The sequence below is a fragment of the Lates calcarifer genome, linkage group LG5, assembly GCF_001640805.2.
Source record: "Lates calcarifer isolate ASB-BC8 linkage group LG5, TLL_Latcal_v3, whole genome shotgun sequence".
Lineage (NCBI taxonomy): Eukaryota > Metazoa > Chordata > Actinopteri > Centropomidae > Lates > Lates calcarifer.
The window spans coordinates 21,967,169-21,985,995 of NC_066837.1; the positions used below are offsets into that span (position 1 = coordinate 21,967,169).

General features: G+C 42.0%; 1 protein-coding gene across 1 annotated transcript; it reads left to right on the forward strand.

The window, feature by feature from the left end:
• The first annotated feature begins 1,502 nt into the window (after positions 1–1,502).
• epn3b (epsin 3b) lies at positions 1,503–15,417 on the forward strand. Its single transcript, XM_018679808.2, has 12 exons — positions 1,503–1,878; positions 6,002–6,211; positions 6,446–6,604; positions 6,886–6,969; positions 7,517–7,817; positions 8,139–8,257; positions 9,103–9,189; positions 11,364–11,490; positions 11,650–11,817; positions 11,931–12,026; positions 13,282–13,575; positions 13,662–15,417. The coding sequence occupies exons 2-12, from the start codon at positions 6,143–6,145 to the stop codon at positions 13,958–13,960; spliced, it is 1,803 nt and encodes a 600-aa protein (XP_018535324.1). The 5' UTR covers positions 1,503–1,878; positions 6,002–6,142; the 3' UTR covers positions 13,961–15,417.
• Positions 15,418–18,827: the final 3,410 nt, after the last annotated feature.

Genomic DNA, 18,827 nt, shown 5'->3' on the forward strand with positions numbered 1-18,827 from the left:
TAGAGAGGCTGCAAAATTACAGTGATGCAGAAACCCTCAGCACCACAAAGATTGCCACTGAGAGGAACCACATCAAATGGAAGAGAAGCTCAATCAGGACAAGTTTACAGCTAAGCTCCAGGTGGAGAAGGACAACGATAATGTTCTCCACAAAGAACTGAAGGTCAGACAGGAAGAGTTTGATACTGAGCTCCAAATGAGTATGTGAAAAACAAGGCACACCAAGAAGAATTGGAGAAACCCAGAGCTTCATACCAAGAGGTCATCGAAAGGTATGAAGTTAATGTCCTCACAGTCAGGCAGCAGGCTGACAGTGTTCAACGTGAGCTTGAAAGCCAAATCAAGTCTCACAAAGACACAGTGTCACAAAATGATCTGTTGGTGCAAAACTTGAGGGATGGACAGGACATCCTCCTTCAACAGATGGTGCAGGAGATCAAACTTGTGCAGAAAGTCTCATGTCAGAGACAACGAGGGCAACCAGGACTTGAGAGAGAGTGAGAGCTTGTCATTTTTGGGGCTTGAGGAAACCAAAGAGGTGGAAGAAGTCAGTGGTGCCTGCACCCATCAGCTGCACCTGAGCTGACTTTCCCTCCCTCACCCTCCATAAAAAAATGGACCATTTTCAAAGCAGACATGAAAATTCCTGCCGGCCGAAGCAGACAGCCGTCCACCATGAGCCAGGTTCTGCTCAAGGTTTCTTCCTTCCAAGGGAGTTTTTCCTTGCCGCCGTCGCCAAGTGCTTGCTCATGGGGGAACTGTTGGGTCACTTGAACACAAGGTCTATTCATGTCACGCCAGGAAAGCATCGGGGGTGAGTGGAGGGATTTAAAATGTCATTCAAAAAACAAATAAAAACCTTAAAAAATCATTTCCTGCATCTATCGATGTATTTAGTAGTCGTTTGTAATGGTACAGTCAAGTGTTCAAGAACCTTGTCTGTTGAGGAGTGCCTGTAGAACCTGTTGAAAATAGTAACTGAAATGTTATTAAAATAAAGACTATAATGCAAAAAACTTACAACAGTAAACTTTTAACAAAAAACAGATAGCAAAATACTTAAGCTTCTGCTTCATGAAATCAGATTCACTTTGATTAATCTCCATTATTTGTTTACGTTCTGTCCAAAACCATGGTTACATTCTGAGTAACACCTTGACAAATGACCAACCAGGAACCATATATAAGCAGCACTTTTCTCATGATTCCTGACCAATATTCCTCTTTCACAATTTCATGTGTTTAATGCTTCTATTAAAATATGTATTTCATCTGATATCAATGCAAGAAACCATGGGGATGGATTTGCGGTGGGGGGCCTGTGCCCCAGTAGAGCTTTATGCCAAGCAACGCCCCTGAGTCTGTCTCATTCACTCTTTCACATTCACATCAGCGCATGATAGTAGGTTAACAGTACTGCTGACTCTGCAAACGACGCGCCCCCGTCCCCGCCTCTCTTTTTTACGCTCCCCGTTGTGATAACTGTGTGTGCTGCCTGCTGCTGTGTGCGTGTATGTGCGTGTGTGTGTGCGTGCGTGTGTGTGGATGGGGCTGCCTGAGTGAGAGAGGGAGAGAGTGAGCCGTGTGCTGTGGTTTATCCTAGTCCTATGCGGATTTCATCACTGACTGGCTGCCCGAGCGGCTCGCATCATCCAGGGTAGGCCGAGATTTAGACGCTGGCATCCCCATTCAAGGATTTCTAAGAGACTCACAGATCGGCTCTTGTCTCACGTTTGCCGGATATAGGTGCGGGGTGGATAATTGTGGTTGCCCTGCATAGCCGATCCCAGCGGAGGGGATATAATCGACACTGAGGACTTGGCGAGGAGGAAAACAGAGAGGCTCAGTGGACAAGGCGAGAGATGAGCAATGGGCAAGGTAAACAGCGTGTTGTTGAAATGGAATGTAGCTCCTGTCCTTTTTGGCCAGTATCTGTCTATTTCCACATGTAAGCTACAGTGTGTTTAGATATACTGTCGACCTACATGTAACAAACAACTCCAGCGGTAGTTGGCCTCGCGCAGGAATCTGCTACACATGGCAACCCGCACAGGGAATCCACCGCAAGAGGGGGCGTGTGTGTATGTGAATGTGAGGGGGGGGGGGGTGTAAGCATTATGCAGACCCACCGCGGGCGCCCTCTCTTCTCTCTTTCGCCACCTGAAAAAATAAAATACACCTGCTTCCACAGCACGCATGCGCGCGCAAATGTGCACGACGGGGTGACGCACGTTCTCTGTGTTTGGAGCAATTTGACGCATCAGACCGGACCACGTAAGGAAAAATGTGTAGTATTTTAAAATGTAGCTTAAGGGGAATTTATATTCTGCTATTATGTGAATTTTCAAACACACAGCTGTCTCCTCGAGAGATCATAGCGTCACGACTTTCATCAGGTGACTCCCTCGGAGTTGGTACATCTTGATTTAGTGACTCGACTGCTGGCTCAGAGTGAATTTGTTTGAATTATTACCAGATGAGTCATCTGAATGTAAAGTTTGTAGCTGTGAATCAGAAGATGTGCTCATATCCCAGTAAAACCACCATGGGTGCTGTCATTGTGGCTGAGGGGTTGTTGCATTATTCACTGAGCACCTCCACAGTTTGTCCCTAGATGACTTCATCATCATAGTCTGACTCTGTGCTGCTCTGAGACTTTATTAAATACACACATTATGAGCTGTGCAATGTTTCAGTAATATCTTGTTAATTATACGTGATTTTACCCTTGTTGCAGTGTCTCAGACAGTTTTCATTGGATTAAAATGAATGTTAGTATTGTTTCTATCCGATGGGATGAGGCCTTCCCTGGTTATATTCCTAATAGGACAGTTGGTGGAGGATGATAGCATGTACAACAGATCCTACAAGTCAAATGGTGACTGGTGGGGCTGGCACATGCTTGGTCCAGTCCTCACAATAATACAGAGATGGGGAAATTCATTTGTTACAAAGATAGAGGTCATTTGCTTTTGGGATTTTGTAGCCACACATCAGTAACCACTTAAATTCCTTTCTCTGACACACACTCTTTCAGTTGATGCCATTACCCAGGATTCCTGCGGCCTCCTTGTCTTCTCAGGGTTGAGACTTGTCATACACATCTATTACTCCCACAGTGTGAATTATCTGTTGTGGTGTCAGGATCAGATTTAGGAATACAAAGAGTAATAGTTTCAAACACCTAATATAAGGTAGAATGCACCAGCCTTTAATAGCCTTTGTGCATGTGGGCATCTGTGTGTGTGTGTGTGTGTGTGTGTGTGTGTGTGTGTGTGTGTGTGTGTTGTGTGTCCATGTCCGAGCTGAAGATGATTGTGCAGAAAGGTGATACTGGTTGAAGTTGCTGAGCTTCACTTTCTTCTTCTTTATGCCCTTCATTCCCTCTCTCTCTCTGTCCCTCTCTGTCTGTCTTGCATATGCACTAACGCTCTGAGGCTCATCCTCTCTGAATTTTCTGTCTGTGTATCCCCGCTGTGTGCATCTCAGGTCCTCTGTGCTTTTGCTGATGTTTGCTTTTCAGCAGGACGGGGCATCCTGTGACTCGTTTCACTGTGGCATCCTCTGTTAACTGTAGTGGAGCATCAACAAACGGTGACATTAAAATGAAAACTGTTAATAATGTGGTTACAATCACAGCCAAACAACCAGATAGGTCAGGGGGGCCATGAGCCAGAGCCCTTGAATGGAGTAACTGTTATTAACATTTCTCATTAGAGAATCAGAGGTCTCAGTCAAACATAAGACTGTCCTGATCCCTAGTGAGTCCACTATTTGTTTTTAGAAAAATGTTGTAAATTTTTTTCCTTCACAATGTAGCTGTACAGTGTAAACAAACAGGTTATAATAAGTTATTAAATTAGTTAAGTTATTTAAATAGGTGGTTTTCGAGTGAATTTGCTCTTCATCTCCAGCATGAACAAAATATGAATTTCAGGTGCAGCAGCACTAAATTCTGGTTCTGGTTGCTGAAAAAGATTTAGCAAATAATGTGAGCAGAAGAAAGGCCTTTAATGGTGTCTGTGCCCAGACAAAATATTACAGTAATGCATGACCATTACTTCAAAGCGGGATTTAGTCTACATTCTCTTCATTCTTGTGAGTTATTAGTGACTATTATTAGTGCATCATCTTGTAGAAATGTGCCCCATTCTTTAAGAAATATTAATTGATATAACAAAACTGCAACAAAATTGTTATCCAAACAAGTTTCATCACTGTGTTCAGGCCACAAAGAGATTTTTTTATACTTAGTGCATTATAACCCAAGGAATGGTGGATTTTTCAATACACGAGAGTTTAAAAACCTGATAATGATATTGTTGCCAGTAGTTGTTTTTTTGTTTTTTTTGCATAACCTCAGTATAAACACAATACTTGAATTCTTGTATACTGCACATTGATATACTTTTAACAATCTAATACTGTCTGATATTTAGATCTTTATATAGATAAATACATAAAATTATTCACTTTTACAGACTTAATAATGGTTTAGTTTAGAATAAAAAAACACTGAAGTAAATGAACATTTGTATTTGTATGCACACAGTTATCCCTAATCGAAAGAACTGTATTTTTCACAACATGTTGGGGCAGGTAAAACCAGACTGAATTAGGTTTTCTTCCTTTTTTTGGCTCAGAAAATGATCAGAAACACAGAAACAAGAGACTTAAGTATGTGAAGTTCACAGACCAAACTCTCCTTGGTGTTTTTGTGTTAGCTGTAGATGATGCACTGAAGCATACAGGATAAAAATGTTAGGAAATGGAACACATCAGCTTTACTTCGTCATTCAAAATTCACCTCCCATCAAATATAGACAAGCTCACGATCAGATCAATGGCTGATTTAGAGAAGGTTTAGTTTAGTGAGGTCTAGTTCTAGTTCAGCTTTGGTTTAGTGGGTTAATTACGCTCTGTGTCTGTGAGGCCTTAGAGTCGGAGGCAGAGGGAGAACTATCACAGAAACCCTTAATGATCAATTCCCTAGTGTCCTCTCTGAAATATGAATTTGGAAGAGAAAAATGGGTTACCAGTGTGTGTGTGTGTGTGTGCAGACAGCTGTGTGTGTGTGTGTGTGTGTGTGTGTGTGTGTGTGTGTGTGTGTGTGTGTTGGCCTGAATAAAATAAGCCACCAAGAAGCTTCATCAGACACCTGAGTGCCAGAGCTTTTGTATGACCTACTTCCTTCTCAGGGGGAAACAGTTGCGAGGAACCCATTCACTCACTATCATCAGTCATTGTTTATATAGCTTAGTATATTCATTGATGTAAAAAGCAAAGAAATAAAGACAAAGAATAAGTGGAATGGTACTCAGAAGAGTGCATACCTCCACCAAGGCCAAACAATCCTACACACGTCTGTCAAGCTCTTATAATAGAAAAATAACAGGAACAAGGAAGTACCAGATCTGGATTATTATCTGGATCAGCACCAAATCCTACAAACATCAAGTCATCAAGATTCATAATGTCCTGAGAAATACACCAACATGTAGAAAAAATCTTTATCTTACAATGTTAAGGAAAGTGATTTAAAAATTTGTGGACCTGCCCCTTGAACCAGAGCCGCAATAATATCGAATGAGTTCTCCCCTGGCCCATGTCCCATCCCTCCTCCTGCTGGCAAACAAACAAAGACAAACACATTCCCGAGCCTGCTAGAGAATCATGATGTTTTTAAAGTTTTGTTCAGCATCAAGGTAATCGAGTGATATGGCTACGCTAATAACATGGACAGCAAATAGCTAGCATACTTTTAATGTCACCAGTTTGTTAAAATGTTTTCATATATATAGGCAAAAAAACTTGGTGCAAGATGAAGCCCACTGAATCTCTGTATGCTCTCCAAATCCATTGCAATTGTCTTAGTTTTGACTGAGGGGGGCCACGGCCTTTGAAACTCTTTGGTCAAGTCAAGGATTTCAGGCTAAACAGACACAAAGTGAGTAATTGATTTTATTTTTACTCATATATTGCCTTCATTTCTTTCATACAGGGGCGTCCTGTGACTCCTGACAGAGAAGAGGAGCCTTCATTGCCATAGCTACCTCTCCTCTCCCCTTTCACCCCCTTTCTTCACCTGTTGAGTGTCTGTTTTTCACTTTCTATCCCTCCACATCCTACATCACCTGTCACCATGACAACCTCAGCCCTGCGCCGGCAGGTGAAGAATATTGTGCACAACTATTCAGAAGCAGAGATCAAGGTATTTTAAATGAACTGTGTTCTCTTCTTCTGCCATTGATGTGCAACTGTTTGTATGTGTTGCTGTTGAGTCATGTCACATCAAAACACATCAGAGCAAAACTCTACACTTTGATACTTGTAATTTTTCTTTTTTTATGGTACTGTTGCTGTGGATGACAAAGAACATTAATATGCATAAAATGTAAATATGAGAAGAAATGGACATCGTGGTTCCTCTGCCGGCAATGTGTAGGTTCGCGAGGCCACTTCAAACGACCCATGGGGCCCGTCCTCGTCTCTAATGTCCGAGATTGCTGACTTGACCTTCAACGTGGTGGCGTTTGCTGAGGTCATGGGCATGGTTTGGAAACGCCTCAATGACAGTGGCAAGAACTGGAGACACGTTTACAAGGTGACCAAAGGAAAGAAAGTGTCCGTTCAGTATAATCTATAAATGGCTTTAACTTTTAATCATAAATCCTCTTTGACTGTGTATTTCTCTGTCGTCCTTACTTTAGATTTATCTCACCACCTCTTCCCTCAGTAACTCCATTTAAAAAAAAACATTCCTGGTGTTTTTTTTCTTCCTTTTGCTTGTTACAAAGCTGTACTTACAGTTGCAGTGTGTAGCATAGAGATGTAACAAAATGCTGATGTTGGACTATCAGTGTGGTAATCAGCATTTGCTTCCAGGCCCTGACTCTGTTGGATTACCTGCTGAAGACAGGATCAGAGAGAGTGGCCCAGCAGTGCCGTGAGAATGCCTTCACTATTCAGGTACTGGACTGTAACTAGAGGAGAACCTCAGCAGTCTGAACACCTCAGGAATAGAGCTGGTTTATTGTTTATTGTTCATTTGGTATTGTCATTAGTTGTTACCTTGGTAACCACTACTCTTCTCAGGGTCTGTATAAAAAAACAGTATTATACACATTGAAAGAAATCACCATGGAATCCAGCACAATAAAGTATTAAACAATGAGCAGAGAAATCAACCAGAGAAAATATGTTCAGTTCAGAAAGTCAAATAACAATTTTAATACCCTCTTTTCTCTTTCTGGAGATAAAACCACATAGTCAAGATATAATTATTATTTGGGTGAGTAAAAATTGTAAAAATACAGGAATTAAAATAAAAAAAATATTTAACAAACTATAATTTACATTTATATTTACAAACTTTCTTCCCCAAACAGCCTAAAATATTGTTATATTTCCAGATTACTGAGGTTTTCCTGCATCTTAACCACAACTTGAACTGTACATTGTTTCAAAAGTTCATGTTGACAAGTATGAAAATTAGCTTTGTCTACGTGTGGTACAGACGCTGCGTGACTTCCAGTACGTGGACCGCGACGGCAGAGACCAGGGGGCCAACGTGAGGGAAAAAGCGCGCCAGCTGGTGTGCCTCCTCCGGGACGAGGAGCGACTCCGCCAGGAGAGGAGTCAAGCTCTGAAGACCAAGGAGCGAATGGCCGGGGGAGGCAGCGGAGGAGGAGGCGGCGGCGTCTATGGAGGCATACCACCATCTTACCACCCGGGCAGGCGGACGAGCCAGCCCAGTATGGCTGTGCTGTACGGGGAGGAGTTCAGCCGCTCCAGAGGCTCTCCGTCCTCCTTTAACTGTGAGCACTGTGGGTATTTAAAGTCAGAACTTACCTGGAGCACTGAACTGCTTCTTTTATGTGTTGGCAACTTGTGAATAAATGAATGAAGGGTTAAAAATACTCGCTTGTGCTCAGGCTTGTCGCCACATCCCTAATGAAATGCATTTTGTGCTGTAGCCCAGCACTCTGGACAAGCTGCCAGATTATCAATACTGCAGCGCAGGCCTGAAAATATTTAAATCAGGCACACACTTCCTGTGCTCTGCATCAATCTGACCATTTCTCCTCACACTCTCTCACTCTTTACCTCCCTCAAACTCTCCCCCACTCCCTCCGCAGCCTCGTCCTCATCTCCTCGTGCTGCCTCAGACCTGGAGCAGGCTCGACCTCAGACCAGCGGAGAGGAGGAGCTGCAGCTCCAGCTGGCCTTAGCCATGAGCAGGGAGGAGAGTCAGAAGGTAAAACAGAACACACACACACACACACACACCCAGGCACACATGTTTAGATAATGTGTAATTGCCAGCATACCCTCCCCTCTCCTCCACTCCACACATACACACTCACGTCCTCATGTCTCATTGCCTCTTGATGATTCCAGTAATGAAAATTTTGTGACAAACATTCTGAAAATTCGCCCACCTTCATCTAGCTAGCCCTTCCTTCCCCTGTTACCATAGAGATGGATGAAGACGCACAACTACAGATTGCTTTAAGCCTTAGCCAAAAGGAGCATGAGCAGGTACACACACACACACAGACACACCTCACTCCTTACAGCCCATGGTCAACGTTTTGTAACCCTCTAGCTGCGTGTCTTACTGTGTATTTGATGACATGGCTCTCATGTTTTAACTTAAATGTTTCTCTATGATTAACTAAGGACTTCTTCCCTAACTTTCTCCTTCCTTGCATCCTTCATCAGCCACTTTTCTCCTTTCCAGGACCTCTGCTGTATATCCCACCAGCTCTCAAACTGTACAGATTTTGTTCTCTTCATCCCTCCTCTTTTGGTAGTGCTCCAGTTTTTAATATCTCTTCTATATTTATGTTTAAACTTCTACATGTAATTTTGGAGGATTTTCACTTCTCTCCCCCTGCTCTGCTCTAATCCAGCCTCTGCGCTTTGTCAACTAAATATTTCAACAGCACAAAAAAGTACTGGTGCTGCCTTTGTTTTGCTGGACTAAGCCAAAGAGTGTTTCACTAACGACAGTGTGTGTTTGTGTGTTGTGTGCCTGTGTGCGTCCAAGCTCATTGCCGTGGCGATAATGTTGATGATGTCACGATGCCGCCCCTGCAGGAGCAGCGCTGTCGCCAAGGAGACGAGTCTCTGTTACAGAAGGCCCTGGATGAGAGCCGGAGAGAGAGCCAGTCAGGGACACAGGAGGTGAGTTTAAAAATGTGTGTGTGTGTGTGTGTGTGTGTGTGTGTGTGTGTGTGTGTGTGGGGCGCTGTACAATATGCGTGTGGGTGCATGCATGGTACATGAGTGTGTCTTTGCATGAAGAGGTGGGCAGGTGCATTTGTAGGTGGTGGCTGGCAGGCATTTAGAGAATGAAGTAGAGTTTATGGCGTGGACTGTGTGGTAGGGAGGGAAATGAGACAAAAAAAACATAGATCAGCATAATGAGCAAGGGTTTGAGAGAGAAACAGTAGAGAGCTGAGGGAGGAGAAAGAGGTGCCTGCTGAATGATAATGACTTTGTCTTGTCTAACCTTGAGCTCAGCATGACATTTCCCTGAAAGCATACTCCTTATCTTGTATCACACCAGCTCCCTTTACTCATTGGCCTGTCAGGAAGCCAATCAGAGTCACAGGCTGTCTTATGTAAAAGTCCCCATTGCTTGTAATTGGTCATATAATATTCTTATCATTATCATCTGGTACTTTCAGGTGCTCCATAGAAAAAAACATGGAAATCAGGATCAGGAAAAAACATTATAAGAAAGCTCATGACTGACTGACGTAATACCTAACATATTCACAAGGTCAGATACATGTCGTAGCACATCATGCCTTGTATCATTATACATGCAAAAATTACATTTCATTTTTTGGCTTTTTATCTGATGCTGTAATTTTGTGCAAGATTACATTCTTAATTCACATATGTTTTAAGACTTAAAAAAAATATTATGGTTCTCAATCACCTTGCAATAAATTCTTAAAAATTACATATACCCCTTCTTTGTCATTGAAAAGTACACTGAAAAGTCCATTCTCAGTGTTTATGCACTGGAGGTTTCAAGTTTCCTCACATCACTCATGTGTAAGGCACATATTGGACTGTGATTGGACCTTCATGTGATTATGAGTGAGTATGTTTTAGAGACAAAGAGGTCCCTACGTCCACAAATATCAGGACAAATCCTTCAAACTGTAGTTTGATAGTATGGAGTTAGGAGAGGCAGGAAGGGCAGAAGAGAGATGATTCATGTGGTGAACTTTTGTTCCAGGCTGAATTTCTGAACCCCGGATCTTTGTTTCCTTTGACATTACAGCACTGATTTGTGCAGATTTATCTTGAATTGCATTATGCCATTGACATGTGACATAATTTTGTGGTGTAATTTTTATCATATGAAAAGGTTTTAAAAACTCTCTCTTATGTTAATCGTGATAAATTAAGGACATTTTCTGTTTTGAAATTTCTTGTTGCTGGTAGTAAATTATGGCTGCTGCTGTGTTTTTATCTATACCAACATTTTTTATATGCTGTATTCACACAAAGTAAGGATCCCTAAAATTTGGTTGCCAAAGTGTGTTTTTTTTTTTTCTTTTTTTACAATGATGCCATATGTGCAGAGTATTTTAGTTTGAACAGTAAACAAAATTTTCATAGCAGACTGCACTGCGGTCTGCTCAACTGTGCTGCTCTGCAAACTCAGGTTCTGCAGAGTAATCTAAACAGCTGGGTCCATATGCAGCCTGACAAATTTATGAAATGTTGACACTGTTTCTGAATCACCCTGGGCAATTTTCACTGCATTATGTAATGTAATCATTTTGCCAACATACAATATACATCAATACCAAATCAACAGACAGGTTATACGTATACAACACCAAAACATCTGTGATATCTATCTGTGATTATCACTGGCTTTCTGATATAGTGTATTAATTAGACTCTACAACAGACCAGTGAGTAATTCTGTAACTTGCAGGGACACTTGAAAATGCTCCTGCTGTTCTAAATGTGTGCTTTCAGCAGTGAAACATAAGCAGCTGTAAATATTCACGCTCAAAGGAAACAGTTCAGCATAGTTTCCAATTCTGCTTGATTCACAGACATTTACACCATTAATTCTGTCTCAACTGCTTCACTTCACCAAGGTCTGCCAAGCTGAATGTCTAAATAGTGTTTTAAAGTAATTTTCACATCCATTATACAGTCACATTTACCGTGACAGTTCCCATACTCTCCTCCACGGAGGAGAGGGTTGAACTTTCTTTTCTTCTTATTAAGAGTCTCCTATTGCTCAAAAACTCAGGCAGTCACACAAACCTGGAAGCACATAAGAGAAGGTTGGTTTGTAAGACTTTTTGCTCCCTCTGTAGTCAGCCATGTTGGATCTGGTGGACATATTTGGCCCGTCATCTGAGCCCCCGCCTCCTCCTAGTGACCCTTGGAACTCAACTCAGCCCACCTGTGATGTCACCTCTGACCCCTGGGACTCTGTAGGTGGGTGGCTCATCACAGAAACACTGACACATCCACACACATTCAGTCCAATATAATGCTAGATCTAGCATCGCTTTGTGTCCTGTCATCTTCTGTGAATTTGTGTGTGTTAATGCTTCATGCTAAGTTTTGTCTTTTTGATCTGTCTGTCATAACAGCAGTTCCACTCCAGCACTCCTGTGATTGGTAGCCCATGGACAGCCCGCCCCTCCTCCTCCAACACGTCCAATCCTTGGGCCCCATGTGCCGAGTCACGCACAGACCCTTGGGAAGCAGCGCACATCTCCTCCAGTCCTGTCAATCATGCGTGGGACAGCTCAACAGATGGAGGTGCAGTACTTGACCTGATGAGCTCTTCTCAGTGTGAACACACAGACTTATTGTAGTTTTCAGTGTCTGCCTATGATTCTACTGTTTACATCAGTTTTCAATTTCCTATGCAGGTGGTGACGGGACAGATCCATTTGCTGCACAGGAAGAGGAGAAGCCTAAACAAGAGGTTCCTCAAGTGTCTCCTCCTCAACCTGCCAGTCCCACAGGTGATGTGGTACAAGACAGCAGACAGCCTGAAGTACTCTACATTTGGACTTCACAGAAGCAATAAATCTCCTGCAAAAGATCTTGTTCTAGCATGAGCTACTGCTAGAACATCCTAACCGTCTTACCACCTGGGCAGGTGGATGAGCCAGCCTGAGTGTTGAGTTGACTTGGTCGTAACCAATAGACATACTGTACACAGCCGGTGAAAATGGCAAGGAAAAGTTTGTTAATATAGAACATTTGATAGACAGAGAAAAACTTAGTGTGCTTTATCTAAAGGAAGTAAACAAGGAATGAAGGAAAGACAGAAATGAACAACCTATTATATGGATTTTTTTAAAGTGATGTGTTAGACAACTTTTTGTCAAACCGTCATCTAACTTAACCTGTTTGGTTCCATCCAAACACACTCTGGTGCACTTGCCCACTCGGTAGAATTTGTTTGAGCTGGTGTGAAAACTGTCAGTGGAACCCTAGCAGCAGACCAAACAAGAGAGACTTGCTTGAAAAAGGTCTCACTCTGCTTTCAGCTGGCCTCAGGCGTACAGCTAACCACAGGATAATTTGATAGTAGACATGTCATTTTAGCCTGATTTCAAAAGCTCAACTACCAGTAAATCCCTCTGCTGATTGTGAACTGTTCAGGAACCAACATTAAAATCAGTCTGTATAAGCGATGTAAATATTCAAGGAAATCATTCAGTAACCATGGTAACAAGTATTAGCATAAGCATGTGAGATTTTTCCTGACCTGTCAGACAGCCAGCTAAAACAAAGCGTGTGTATGATGTAGCGATCACACCGTAATTCCTCGTTTTTTCATCACTGGTCATAATATACAATCGATTTGTGGTCTAATGTTCATAATCAGTTATTTCCTTATGAGTTCTTTGCAACACCAGAGAACATAACTAAACACATTAGAAGCATTAATTCACTGTATAAACTGCGGTCGGTTACCAGACTTTCTCTCGTGTCGTCCTGATGATGCGCTGATGTTGCAGGATGACATCGCCAAACAGTCCAGTCAGTGCGTTCCCTGTCAGTCTGTATAAGTTTATAACTGTCTAACTTTACTCTTCTTGGTTTGTTTGTCAAAAGTCAGTGTGAATACAAACCAGACCAGAACTAAAATGCAACATTGCATCATTTTCTCCTCTGGTCTGGATCAAATGAACGAACATGCAACATCATATTGCATCATCTTTCCTGCACACCTCTATTTAAGTTTTATTTTCTCTCTGCTTGAAGCAGATGCAGAGCTGTTTGGGGTAAAGCCAGACTCGGACCCATTTTCTGGAGCGGATTCTAAACCAGATCTGTTTGGTGCCGAGCCTCCTGTGAAACCCCAGGTAAATGGCCGAGAGTCTGCCAGCCCAGAGATGTTTGACCTATCCCGGCTAGCACCCCCACTCAGCGCCCCGCCTACACGTGTGTGTCGGACCCCAGAGGCCTTTCTAGGACCTACGGGGGCATCGCTGGTCAATTTAGATGCTCTGATCCCCCCCAACCCTCCCAGCAAGACGCACAATAACCCCTTCCTCTCAGGTAACAATTAATTCAAGAACTCACATACTGCACTTACAAAAATCTAAAATTTCCAACCCACAAATCCTGTCTTCTTTTCTCCTCAGGTCTGAGTGCTCCGTCTCCCACCAACCCCTTCCACTGCGACCAGCCTCGCCTCACCCTCAACCAAATGCGACCATCCTCCACATCCCCGCTGCCCCCCAACATGCTCTCGTACAGCCCGTCCCTACCTCTCCCCCTGCCCCACCAGCCGCCCATCCTCCCGTCCTCTCTCACACAACCTCCCGCCGGACTCCTGGACCTTCCCTCCAACCTCCCCCAGCCCCTGCTCCCTCTCTCTCCACGACCGGCAGCCCGTGCCCAGTCACAGACACAGACACACAGCCACAACCCCTTCCTCTGAGACCCCACCCCCTCACCCTTCAAACTGGTCTGCTGAGGGAGACGACAGAATGGACTGTTTTTGGATCAATCTATGCTGACTACAGTGAGACTAGTTGAAATGAGCCTGAGCCGGATCCTGGTCTGATGTCAATGTGCACACTTGAAGTGGATAAAAACTTGGACTGGATGTATTTGTGTCTGTCTAAAAGACACATCAGCTGCTATATTAACCTGAACTCTTGAAGAAAAGCGAACTCACGCACACACCGACACACACCAACACACACACACACACACAAACATTCAAACATGCACTCAGGCGCACTTCAGGGTGCACAGACATGAACATGCACACACCACCAGACTAACAGGGTGTATCTTCAAAAAGTCCCTTCGATGCCTTTTCCCCCCTCATCAACAGCCACAACTCCGAGCACCCTTCGACCGCAGAGACAGAACTGTTCCTTTGGAAGACTGGGATGAAGCCACACACTTTGATTGTCCACCGAGATTCACCAGGATCCTTACCGCTGCTGCTTCACCGACGAAAGCATGAATGCATCCCACCCCCCCTCGAGACCCCAAGCTATTCTATTCTGCCGAGCACCTGAGATGAGTTCTTCAAATAAATCCTTTTTTTCTGATGAGTCAAATAGTATCTTGAGCTTTCTTGGCACAATTGAATCATTGGAGATGACCCAAAGTGTGTTACTGTAAGATTCAAGAAAAACAGCGCTGTTCAAGAACTAATTGACTCAGGTATTCCTTCCCACACATGATGATATCTGTTTTGCATTGCCTTGTTACCTTGCGAGCTCAATAGCATCTGGTCATAAGTTAGCCAAGTTATTTGTCCTATAGGGCGAGTAGCTCAAACAGGATTCAGGTGGATTCAAAACTGGACTAATACCAGCCTAAGCTAGACCTTACTGTCTCAATCTGGACCTAAACTGATCACTGATTGTACCCTATCGGACCCGCGTGCCTGTCTCTACAGCTGACCCACAATGCATTCCCGGCTGGTTCGTATTGGCGCCATTGAGGAGGACCTCAGGGAGACCGCTCTGTCCCTCCTCCAAAGAGATTCAACCTTAGTGAATGGAAAGGTATTTATCTACAGAAAAAAAATGACAGGGAGATCAATGACTATTTCACATGTAGGCATAAAAGCAAGGGATGAAGAAAACAGTTAAAGGAGGAGGGAGGAGTAAATAAAAGATTAATATGAATAAAGTAAATGATTTCAGATGATGAACTGATGTATTCCTCTCCTCTGCTCCTGGTTCACTTCTGTTTTAGAAACAGAGAATCTGTGACGAGACAAGATGTTTGGTCATCACTGCACTGAACCTGGACTTGAATGTGAAATGCCTGCTATAGATACACACAGGCTTAGTACATATGTATTTAATAGAATGATACCTATACAGTATTATGAAATATTATACCAATAAATGAATGGTGTTTGCATTATGATTCCTGTAGTGTTCATGCGATTTATATAAGCATAATTTATTCATTTGTTACAGTATCAGGTAGAGCTGTAACTAACCATTATTTTCATCATTAAATTAAACTCTCTGTTTGTTATTAAAAAAATATATAGATAATTTCATTTATACAATATAATTGAAAAATTATCACTCTCTTAATGACAAAATACCAACAGCTTTAGCTGAACTTTGTGTTTAGTGCTAATTAGTAAATGTTAGCATGCTAATACACTAAATCTGTAATTATGAGCTGTCAACTGAGAAAAAACGCTCATGTCAGCCTCCATCTTGAAATTCCAAGTTGGCTATATTGGGAATTTCTGACAATCTGAATCTGATATCCCACTTGTAAACAACTACAGACATGATAACAAAATACAGTCATAAGTAATGAATCTACACTGATGCCTAATGTTGAAAAAATGTCAGGATTTCAATCATGACTGGCATCGAATCAACCAAAATGGTGCCTTGGATCGAATTTTAGTTGATTTTTATACATTTAAACAATGTTAAATTAACTACTAGAAACCAGACCTCTTTAAAAAAAAGTTCTTAAATAATACACCATGTTAAAGCATGATATTGTTCTCAAAATGTAAATAAATTCAAGAAAATGCTTTCAATTGGAAAAATAAAATTCGACCAGTTTCACAAAGTCAGTTTAAATGTACATAATATGAGTGATTAAAGGTGACAAGGAGTATTTATCAAACTATTCTTACAGATCAAATATATAAAGTGAAATATAATGTCATTATATCTATATTAACTAAAATTTTAATGTATAGAATGTGCTTGTGGACAGAATTGACAGAACTGTAATGACTGTAATTCATTTGAAAAATACCAACTGCTATGGAGTTAATATAAAACTGAACTTTGATACAGTAATTTTTGACAGACTAGTGTTTTTTCCTCAAGTGCAGCCAGTACTCTTTGAACTAAGGTGTACTTATCAATGTCCTGATCAGGTTTTATGATCCAATTGTAATTTTGATTTATTCACACTCCACACCTACAATACGCACTTAACATAACAGGCCTGTATTCAAATTTAGAAGAAGCAGCTTAGAAATGCTTAACACCTGAGGAGTGATTTAAGGGAATACAACCTCACAGCTTTCTGTTGATGGCTTCCTATAATGATTTTTTTCTCTGTAACCACTAGATGGTAGTATTAGAACAATGTACAGCTATTTTGGTGCCCGGCAAGTTTTCTTTCCAGCTATGCAGTCAGTGGTAACTAGTTAGATTCAATTTTCTCCCTGGGAGTGAAGCAAACCAACAGTCAGCAAACTTGAGGTTCTCACACATTGAACTGAAACTACTTGAAAACTGTTTTCAGGTGCTGCTCTGTAACAGTTAATCTCCAGTCACATGTATGCAGGTTTTAAGCCCAATCTAATGGTACAGCACCCAATTTCACCAATAGTGGTTACACATTACATTCTCTGAAGAAAGGAAACTAGAGAACTCTGCCCTTAACATCTGTCTCTCTGGCAGATCAGAAAAAATGCTTTCACATGTAGCTTTTCTTAGGTGGTTTTGCAGGTGCATTGGAGAGAGGTCGAGTATCTTGTTAAAAAAAAAAAAAAGAAAGACAGAAATGTATCTCATAGTGCTTTATCAAATGTATCAGACCATCCTTTTTTCAGAGTTAATATTAAAAACTGTTTGTATCAGAGTGAATAGTAATGTCCTGGCAATTTGCCAGTTAGTTAATGAGATTTATTATATTCAAAGAGAACAGTTTACCCTGGATGTGGTGCTTGAGGCAAGTTAATGGAGAGTCAGCAATAAAAACTGTTCCTCCTCTATGAAGCACAGATCTGCACTAATAGACTAACTAGATAGATATTTCTTGTGAAGAGCTAGATATTATTTGTAAGAATGATTTACTGGGGACCAAGAATATCAATAGCAGCTTTAATGGAAATAAGGCTGTTAGTTTTCTCATGTCATGCAGAAGTCTTGCTCAAGGGGAGTTTTTGATAATGCAACATAATAATGTGGCCACAGAGTATTAGAAATGACAGAAAGACTGCCATCCTTAGGCCCAGCTGCCGGGGGGAAAAAGGCTATTCCTTTTTTTGTTCTTTAATTGTGGTTACTGTCAACATGCTGCCATCCTCCACCACGTGCCTCCTGTCTGTGTGTCTGCATATCTGGCTGCACAAGATAAATTATGACGACCACAAACTCTCTCATGAGGTCAAAGTGAAACAAAGTGAATCAAGAAAATCCAATCACGTCAACACACGCAGAAACACTCACACTTCCCCTCTCTTTAATGTTCTGTCCAAACAGAAAGTGCAGTCTCATCACAGATCCAAACAGCTGCAGTCTCAACCTCCAGATACAGTAAGTCAACTTGTGTGCACACTTGAAATGCAGCATTACCATGTGGTGTTGATTTTATGGAGGAACGGGAAGTGAACGGGCGGCGGTGAATGATTGTGAGAACAGTTGCGAGAATGAGTGGAGAATATTTTCTATTGCAAAAGTATGTGAGAGACCTCGAGGACCTGCAGTGAGAGATGGAAACACACAGTCAGAGCAGACTCAGGGAGACTCATAACCTCTGCCTGAACCTGGAAGAATGAAACATCTGAATCATATAATTGTCTTTTAGTTAATCATGCATAGCTGTTGGCAACTATCAATCTCAGTAAAGTCAAAAACTTAATATCTGGTTAGCCTCACAGGCCCAGTGCAGCAGAATAAATGGATGCTTTCTCTGGCTTCTCACAGTGTTTTTGAAAGACAGCAACGCACAAATTTAATTAGCAACTAATTCCACAAGAGTAAAAGTTTCGACCACACACACACTTGCAAACATGAGCACAAGCAAACAGTCTTTATTTGATCCCATTTAGCAGGTGTGTGTGTGTGTGTGTGTGTGTGTGCTGATACAATCAGGCCAAATTTTCTCTTGATTCCACTTATCATGCACTCAAGCATGAGAGAATAATCCCTGTTCTTGGCCCAGGTCTCCTGCATCCCCCACCCCCCACCCCCATTGGAGCTGTTGTTCCTGGCCCGCAGCGAGGCAGTGGTCCAATTTAAAGAAGCATTCCAAGTGATAAATTAAGCCTTGTCTGATCGAGATGCTGCTGCAATGTGGGAGCTATTAGTCCACGAGGAGAAACAAACTCTGACACTCTCATGTACACATACACACAATGTTTATTCATTCAACACAATTTCTAAACTACCTCCTGTCTGAGCGGTGCCCTGATCAAAGGTAACTGTGTGTGTGTTTTAGTAAATCAGGACTTGCAAATATTTGAGGACTTTAGCCAGAAGAGAGGAGAGAGGAGGTTTACCAATGTGTTTGTTACGTAGATAACACAGAAGTTAAGCAGCTTATCTTCTTCCAGGCTTTTGTCT

Bases quoted from the DNA above. Each gene is read 5' to 3' on its own strand.
- epn3b (XM_018679808.2), top strand. From the start codon at position 6,143: ATGACAACCTCAGCCCTGCGCCGGCAGGTGAAGAATATTGTGCACAAC. The intron at 6,212-6,445 runs GTATTTTAAATG...GGCAATGTGTAG, and splicing joins ATTCAGAAGCAGAGATCAAG to GTTCGCGAGGCCACTTCAAA. The intron at 6,970-7,516 runs GTACTGGACTGT...CGTGTGGTACAG, and splicing joins AGAATGCCTTCACTATTCAG to ACGCTGCGTGACTTCCAGTA.